A 9091-nucleotide genomic window follows, 5' to 3' on the forward strand; every position below is an offset into this window, starting at 1 on the left:
GGGCTGGTAGGGGGACACGTGGTTTGAACGTACTGTTCTGCATTTCATTCATGAAAATTTTAAATTTTGGTTTCCTGTTAAGATTTGGTTTTCTGTTGTGTAATAAGCTTCTGTGGACTTTAAATCTTCCTAAGATCATTGATTATCGTGTATTTTTTTTTTTTTTTTTTGGTTTTGTTTTATATTACAAACAAAAGCACGAGAGAACATCTTTTAACATTTATTTAAAAGAATCCACAGAAATGTTAAATATATTATTTTTTTAAAAAGACACCATAAGAACAGCTACAAAACAAGTTCTCTTGGATTTGTATGTTGTTTTTTTTTCCTTGAAATGAAGTTTCTTGATGACGAAGTCAGTTTCTTGAGACACATTTTCGCCGGTACTGGATCATTGGTATCTTTTTTTTTTGTTTGTTTGTTTCCCCGGTAAAGAACTTTAGCCTCTGAAAACTGCAATACCAACTTTTCTGGTTGCCGGGAAAAAATCCTCCTCCAGCGCGGCACTTCAGATTGGTTGCGGAATCCGGTCCGGACCCATCGAGTCCGCAGCTGTGCGTGTCAGTAGGCAGTTTACAGGTGGGTTTTGGTCCAGATGTCCCGTGGCCCCCCTTCTCCAGAGAGCTCACCCCGGTGAAGTAAAAAAGCGAAATGCAGGAGGGAGGGGGGGGATCTTCCGCAACCTGGGAACAGGTAAGGAAGTCAGATTACAATTCGTATGGGGGCAGAAGAGAGAGACTCCGGTTCTTCTGTTTTCATGTTCGTGGAGAAGATAAAAACTTTTTTTTTTCTTTTTTCGCTCGCTGCAGCATCTTTGCACATTTCGGGGGTTTTTAGTTCACGGCGGCGGGACGGTGACTCCAAACCAGAGCTACGGTGCCCCCGTCCGTCGTAGTGAAGGAATGAGTCGCCCGGTGCGACCTTTGTATTAGTGTGTTTTTTAAATCGTTTTTTTTTTGGGGGGGGGGGGGGGCAACGATGTGGCTTTTTTTGGCACAAGGGAACGGGGCAAACTCTTCGTGCAATTTGCCAGGGACACCCGGCTAGAACCAGTGCAGTCTGTCACGACAGCGCGGCGACAGGTCCAAACCCCCGCGAAGGTTGCGACGCCGTTTGTTTGTCGTGCGGTGCCGTTGAACACCGCGGGACTTGTCGGCAATAAGGGAAACGCAGAGCATCACCGGACCCGTGCTTGGATAAGGCTTAAAACCCCATCGGGAGAGACGGGAGCCAGAGTTTTATTCGTTGCAGTCAACGTTATTTTAGCGGGCTGTTTTAGTGCCACCTGCTGGTCGCCCACGGAATTAAAAACACCCCCCCCCCCACACACCCCCCACCTCACCTCACCTCACCCCGCCTCCCGGTGTGACGTTTGTTCCTGTGACGCGGAGAAATTTTAAACTCTCGTCCTTCTCAGTGATGGCGGCTTCGTTTCGTACTCTCCCTACGAGCTGTAATAACAAATGGTACTACACACGACAGCAGATCGACAACAGCCCATCTCGGCGAGCTGGACTTGATCCCGACAAGGAGCTGTCCTACAGGCAACAGGCGGCGAACCTGCTCCAGGACATGGGACAGCGGCTCAATGTGTATCTTTTGTCGAGGGACGACTTGCGTCTCACCTAGCCTACATTAGCTTGTTAGCTAGCGAGGCTTAGCTTCTAGCGAAGCCGGCTCGGCCGAGAGGCACCGCCGGTGTTTGGTTATTATGGCTCGTTCGAAGGCATTGAGATGTTTTTTAATGTTTCCCATCTGTTTGACGCGGTGCTTTGTGATTTTACCGTGTTTGCGATACCTTGCTAACGTTATATGAGAGCGGCGGAGAAGGCTGAGTCGGGGCCGTGAAGGCCTGTGTGGTCGGCGGGCCTTCAGGACGTTAGCGTTAGCTTCGCTTCGTACAGTAAATGTTTGTAAAGAAAATCTGAGGAGTAGCAAAACGTGTTATGTATAGAAATACTGTATTTTTAGTGTAAGTGTTTTACATGTTGTGTCCTATGGGTAAACACTTTTATGTTATTTATAAATAACTGCTTCCGGCTAAACTCAGGCTGACGTGAAGCTAGCTGGGGCTTCAACTTTGTTCTACCACAGATGTGGTAACAGGCTGATGTGGTGCTGATTTTAAGGAGTTGTTAGCTAAATAAAAGTGCTGTGGTTTACATGTGAAATAAAATAACTAATCACCCAAGTCATAATCCCATTAAACAATCAATGCAGTTGTTTTAGTGCTGTTTACCACATTGTCCTTAACTACCATGTGTCAGCTCCCAACTTACAATTAATACAGCCATTGTGTACATGCATCGATTCTACATGGTCCAGTCTTTTACCAGATTTCACAGAAATGTAAGTATAGTTTGTCATGCTCAACTGAAGTCCCTGAAACTGCAAGTACGTATGTCGGCCAAATCATGAACTTTATTTTGGTGTTTTGGTTTGCCCACATCAGGTCATTGCTCCTGCCGCGCTCTTCCTCGCTGCAAAGGTTGAGGAGCAGCCCCGAAAGCTGGAACATGTTATCAAGGTGGCCCATGCATGCCTCAATCCTCAGGAGCCTTCACCAGATGTACGCAGTGATGTAAGTAAAAATTACCTGCATTTGTCCTTTGTCTTATCGTGTGTTTACATGATAGGGGATCTCTGCAATAATACGGTTCAAAGAGAATGTGTTCCTTAATATAGTAGGAATTATGAAGATTATTATCGGTTGGTTTATTGTGCGTGTTCATTCAGAAAGAACAATTTGGCTTTAAAACTTCCTTTGTAGCAGCACTTTGACATTAGATTTGAGTGGGCCACTGACTTTTTCATTGCTCCAATTTGTGACACTCGCCATCACATTTCTCTTATCCCGATGTTTTAGAGTATAGTCTATCTTGGAATAGGGATAACGGCTTGTTTAATTTTTTACTTTATCCTTGTGTTTTCACATTGTATTTGAAGTGGGTATAAGTACGTGATAAGCTGTTTTATTATGAGATGTTGTTACCTCAGATGTCAGGTTTGCATGATATGTGGGTCAAAGAGCAAATGACGAAATGCACCCCAGTGTCTGTGTAGGTTTTCAGTCGTCCAGGTTAAATGATGTTTAGCAGTTGTAGAGCAAGACTATCTGTACCTGCTATGTAGCTTTAGTCAGCTCTACAAGAAAGGTAGGTTTAATATGTTTGAAGGTCAGGAAACCGCCTTTTCATTTTAACCTAGAGAGCCATTCAGATGAATGGTCAGACATTTTCAAAATCACTGTGCGTGTCCAGTTGCTCTTGTTTGACCACGGATAGAGGGCGCCCAGTGAGTAACGTGCCTGTCCTCTCAACCTCAGGCCTACCTGCAACAAGCCCAAGACCTGGTCATTCTTGAGAGCATAATACTCCAGACCTTGGGTAAGTTGGGAAGGAAGAACTGGGTCCCTTGATTTCCCTCCAGAAAACACATGTGACTATAAAAGTAGTGCTAACTTGTTTTTACTTTTGTCCACAGAAACCCCATATGCAGTTAGAAGCACTGGAAAGTGACGTTCATGCTTCATATTAGCTTCTCTTAAACCCACTGTAACATTACTCATTGTGTCCGCCTTTGTTTCTTTTATGTCATTAACATCTCACATTTCCGTCTTTTTCTTTCTTCATATTCTAAAGCCATTCGTTGTAGGTCTATGTGATGAGTTGCTGCATCATCATGAACAGTGGCTTTTAGTATGTCTGCTACAGACATATACAGATCCTACGCCATGTTTTCAAGCTTGGAGTTGAAGAACATACCATTGGCTTTGATTGAATTCAGTGTTGTGCAACAGAACAAGAGTCAAGAAATAAGTTTTCAAAATTTAAATGACATGCCATTAATTTTTTTTCACATTCAACAGTGGATATTTTCATGTTGTCCAGGATGTTAGCAGAAGACCCCATGCAAAGTGACATCCCCACATTATTCCCTGCAACACTTAGTTTGGTGTAACTGAGTTCATTTTCTGATTTCCAGGGACCTTTGTTAATGATTACCACTGAATGGGAAATAATCTTCCAATAAATTGGATTTAATACTACTGTCCAGTGCACATATTAGTTTTCTTAATCAAGCCTGTCTCTTTCTGTCCCCTTTTTATTGCAGCTTTTGAAATCACTATTGACCATCCGCATACTCATGTTGTCAAGTGCACTCAGCTTGTCAGAGGTGAGCATTAACTCTTCAATTTTGTGAAATTCAGTTTTGAAATTTCAGCATCATTATAGGGTAGCACATTATGTTTCTGTTCATTTGCAGATTTTAAGTATATTTCTTTGTTCTGTTGTTGTTCCAGCGAGTAAGGATCTGGCCCAAACATCATACTTTATGGCTACCAACAGGTATATTCACAGTTTACTGTAAAACATAGGCTTTTGTGTTTTCTGATATGAACAGTAAAATTTTGGAGTATTTTTTTCATATCTTCTGTGTGTATTGAGTGTAATCCTCAAACTCCATATACTGAATGTCTGTTCTCTCTCCTTCTGTTTCTGTTTTTTGTTGCCTTCTGGGACGTATCCTGCCACGTAGTCTGCACTTAACCACGTTCTGCCTGCAGTATAGTCCGCCCGTTGTGGCCTGTGTGTGCATCCATCTCGCCTGCAAATGGTCCAACTGGGAGATCCCTGTGTCTACAGACGGCAAACACTGGTGGGAGTATGTTGATACCAAAGTCACCCTGGAACTGCTGGATGGTATGTACTGTGAATAACTTTGTATTACAATCTGGAAAAATGTGTTTGAGAAGGACCCACAAGTCATACGACCGTTAATAGCAATTAATAACATTCATCTGTAACATGTAACTTCCCTCAGAGCTCACGCATGAGTTCCTGCAGATTTTGGAGAAAACACCCAGCCGGTTGAAACGGATTCGCAATTGGAAGGTACAGCTTTTTTTTCCCCTCACTCGTCTTTTGTAGTGTACAGGGCACAGCCAAGTCATCCTGCATCATGTCGACATTTTAAGTTGACTCACACAACAGTCTGTTTTCTTGGCTCCCAGGCTGGAGGTCAGACACCCAAAGCTAAGCCAAAAGTCCAAGAGGAGGGTGACCAGAGGGACACCATGATGAGCATGATCTCTATGGCTTCATCAGAGAGTACTGTGGCAGGCCTAATGAGCCTCTCAGCTCCGCCATCCACCTCTTCTTCCTCATCCATGGGTGATAAGGGTGCATCTGGCAGCGCTCAGACTTGGAGTGGAAAAGGTCAGGCTGGATCTGAGCAGCAGCAGCAGCAGCAGCAGCAGCAGCAGCAGCAACAACAACAACAGCCGCAACAGCCGCCGCAGCAGCAGCAGCAGCAGCAGCACCCCAACCACGAGGTCCACGCCCCGGCTAAGGTATCACTGAGTGAGTACCGTGCCAAGAACGCAGACGTCCTGGCTGCCCAGAAAAGGAAGCTGGAGAACATGGAGGCCAGCGTGAAGAGGGACTACGCAAATGCTGCCCAGGCTCTAATTGGTCAGCAGCAGAGGAAGGAGAAGCAGCAGCAGCAGCATCACCAGCAGCAGCAGCAGCAGCAGCAGCAGCATCACCACCAGCAGTCCAGCTCCTCCTCCTCTGACATGTCCAGTCCTTCACCAATCATTCTGAAAATCCCCCTGGAGAAGGAGAGGCACGATAGGAGCTCTCTGAAAATGCGTTTCCCCGTAGCAGGGGGAGGAGGCAGCGGGCACAGCAGCAGCACCCGAGGTCAGGATCAGGACATCAAAGTCAGAATACGAGTGCCTGAGAAGACAAGGGGAAGCTCAGGAGAGGAGGGCAAGAGCAGGGACAAGCACAGGGAAAGGTCCAATCATCACCACAATCATCACCACCACCACCACCATTCCTCTTCTAGCAGTGCCTCACTTTCCTCTTCACATAAACATTCATCTAGCTCCAGTGGGGCAGTGGGAAGCAGCAAAAAAGTCTCCAGCGACTCGTCTAGAACGAGCTCTTCATCCTCTTCCACATCACGCAAGAGGACACACTCCCAGGATCCCACAGCAGGCTCTCACCCTGCCTCAAAAGTCAGCAAGTCCTCTAGGAATCCCTACCAGCTACCGTCCCTGTCTTCCTCCGCTGGGCAAACTCTGGGGCACGGTCCTGACATTCTTCCAGCCCTGGGCCTTCCCCATCACCAAGGGAGCTATTCGCACTCCAAAAGTGACAAGACAGACACTAATGGGCATGGTGCAGCGGGCGGAGCCCAGTCGAACGAGTACCAGGACACTTTTGAAATGCTAAACTCTCTTCTGAGTGCACAGGGGGTCCAGCCGTCCCAGCCGTCTGTGTTTGACTACAGATCCCAATATGGGGACTATCGGTACGGCGGTGGCTCCAGAGGGAACAACCCCAGACCCCCACCCCTGCCTTCAGAACCACCTCCACCGCTGCCACCGTTACCCAAATGAGTCCCTGATCAAGAGATGTTGTTATGTACATTGTGCTTGACATCACAAACATCCATCTTGTTACATGTAGTATTGTTTTTTTTTTTTTTAACTCACCCAATGTTTTTTAATGGGCTTCGGTGTGACAGCAGAGAAATGTATTGGTGAGAAAAATGAGTTCTTCTTTTTACAGTTCACTTGTGGGGCAATAATAAGAGGCTTGAAAAGCTTGCAAAAAGTCAGAAAAAAAAATACAGGAAAGTGTAGATAATGTTTTTTTTTTATTATTCTTAATTCAAATGAAATGTGATTATGGGACCTGTTTTAGTGGAAGTCATTGTCTTGAAATCATGAGGAAACTAAAAGATTTCCATCACATACCTGTTTGGTCTTCTTACCGATTCTCTTTTACAATGTTTTTATAGTATGTTATTTATTAATTGAATACTTTAAAAAAAAAAAAAGTCCCCTTTTTCTACCTTTTTTTTTTTTTTTTTTTTTTTAGGCTTCCCCTCTTTGTTCTTTTTGGGCAGAGGGATATTTCTTCATCAAGACTGTAAAGGCTAGTTTGAGAGTGCATGTCCCCAAAGCCATGTTTTCAGTATTTTTTCTCTTTTTAAATATTTTCTTCTTCTACTTTTTTTTTTTTTTTTTTTTTACAGCCATAACCTCAAAAAAAAAAAAAGTTGGTGTTTGCCCCACCCCCGGTGTTAATCTATTTTGTTTTCCTTTTGGTAAACTTGTATAAAGATTGTAAAATGTTTAAAACAAACATGAAATATTTTTTACATTTTGTTATAAAAAAATGGCAAAAAAAAAAGATGTAAATTAAGGAAGCTTGTACTTTTGGTTTTAGATTTTGAGTGTTGCAGTCATTGTTTTAAATGGTTGTAAAATATTCATATTCAGTTCTCTAATGATTACACTAATAGACAAATGTCATACCAAGCATATACAGTTATGGTTTATCAAAGGGTTCAGTGACTTCAAACATATCTGCCCGATATGGTCACAATGAAGGAAGGGCCAAGAAAAAAAAACCCTTGAGATGAAATGAGTTTTTATCCTGTCTTGTAACTGTCACGTGCCCGTCACTTTCCTCAAGAGGGAGTCTTTTGGGGTGATCACTGCAACATTTAAAGAAAGAAATAAGCAGCATATATGGATACACAACATTTTCACCCTGAAACTATGCCAGAAAAACAAGTTTTTTTGTGCTGGTGCTCACTTTGTGGTGACCATATCGAGCACAGTGTACAACAAAATGTTCACAATACAGATTATCAAAGACTAATCGTAGGTCATCTGTCTGTCTGTATGATTGTCTTTCATTTATGCATTTCCTTTAGGGATGTTTTAAATGTGTAAACCGCACCTGTCAATTCATGGTCTAATCTAGTCATGTTAACAGCTGTCTTTTGTCCCCATACCGTCAAACTAAATTAGTGGATAATCCATTTCAGATTGTTGTTTGTAATCCTTCCACAAGCCATGTTTCATCCAAATATGTTTGCATGTGTTATTTAGTTGTGTAAAATCATACACGGCAAGCAGGTTATCAACATACCTCCACTACAGGGTCACGAGCATGAAGTATAATACTGTAATAAATCTGAATTAATGTTTAAATTTTGTGTTGGAGCAAAAAAAGTGGAAGAGGTGCTATTTCTTGGAAAGAGAATCGGGTATCATCTGTACATTTAATTCATATTAAGCTTTATATGGTTTTGATCGTATAGTATTACAGCCTTTAACCTGCTTTTTGTTTGTTTCAGTTTGTAATCAAAAACTTCACAGTAATGCAGTACAACAAATCAGCCATACAGTTGTAAAATATATTTGTTCCCTCGGTATATGGAAGATACGCTGAAAGAGTACAGCTCTTTGCTCAGGCAGCAGAGGTTTTATTAGTTATTCAGCTCTTGGTTGTAACAGGGAAATGGTAAATGCACTGAATATTTATCTCAGTAGGATTGCCTACAATGCAATTGACCAAGTGTTACATGTATGATGGTTAGGCTATTAGAATAGATATCAAAGGTATCATTGCCACTTTTGAAAATTTGTTTTATTTGATCTGGACAAATCTTCCCATCTAAGTATCAACTTTATGCTGTGAGAAAATCGTACAAAAGGATACGCGTTTTTAAAATAAACCCATATGTGAGGAAAACGGAAGACACTCATGCAACCTAACAATGCAAAGACACATAGCTACAGTAAGTTTCATGTTTTTTCACGTCTTGGTGTTTTTAGTGACACTCAGGTCTGGAAATAAAACATTTTGGGATTTTTTTTGTTTTGTTATTGTTCAGTTATAAAGGTTATACGCTGCCAGTCAGAAGTTTTAGAACACCCCCATTTTTCCAGTTTTTGGTGAAATTTACATCGTGGACTGTCTCGGCGTAAGATGAAATTAAAGCACAGAACAAATGAATAACAATCATGGAATCCTAAATTTACTCTAAACTTTTGAGTCATTCAGCAGCCGAACACACTCGTGGCGTTCTCTCTACAGTGGGAATGAACCATTATTTGGAAAGTTTGTCTGCACACTGTTGCACTTTCAGGTTGCTTTGCTTTCACCCGCTGTCCAGTTTACCCCAAACCAGCTCCATGGGGGTTTAAGTCTGTAGACTGTGCTGGTCTTCCATCATTTGAAACCAACGCCTGGTTCTTTTCTTCTTTTCTAAGGTTTTGGGT

General features: G+C 42.6%; 1 protein-coding gene across 2 annotated transcripts; it reads left to right on the forward strand.

Moving 5' to 3' along the window:
• Positions 1-1375: 1375 nt before the first annotated feature.
• Positions 1376-6854, forward strand: ccnt1 (cyclin T1). 2 transcript variants are annotated; one of them, XM_040153933.1, is made up of 9 exons: positions 1376-1592; positions 2268-2349; positions 2453-2581; positions 3326-3386; positions 4114-4176; positions 4295-4349; positions 4540-4703; positions 4825-4895; positions 5015-6854. In XM_040153933.1, exons 1-9 carry the CDS (start codon positions 1420-1422, stop codon positions 6407-6409), a joined length of 2193 nt encoding a protein of 730 aa, XP_040009867.1. In that variant the 5' UTR covers positions 1376-1419; the 3' UTR covers positions 6410-6854. The 2 variants fall into 2 exon arrangements, with proteins under 2 accessions (XP_040009867.1, XP_040009868.1); XM_040153934.1 differs by having other exon boundaries at positions 4304-4349.
• The last annotated feature ends 2237 nt before the right edge of the window (positions 6855-9091 follow it).

Source organism: Xiphias gladius, chromosome 18 (genome assembly GCF_016859285.1).
Source record: "Xiphias gladius isolate SHS-SW01 ecotype Sanya breed wild chromosome 18, ASM1685928v1, whole genome shotgun sequence".
Lineage (NCBI taxonomy): Eukaryota > Metazoa > Chordata > Actinopteri > Istiophoriformes > Xiphiidae > Xiphias > Xiphias gladius.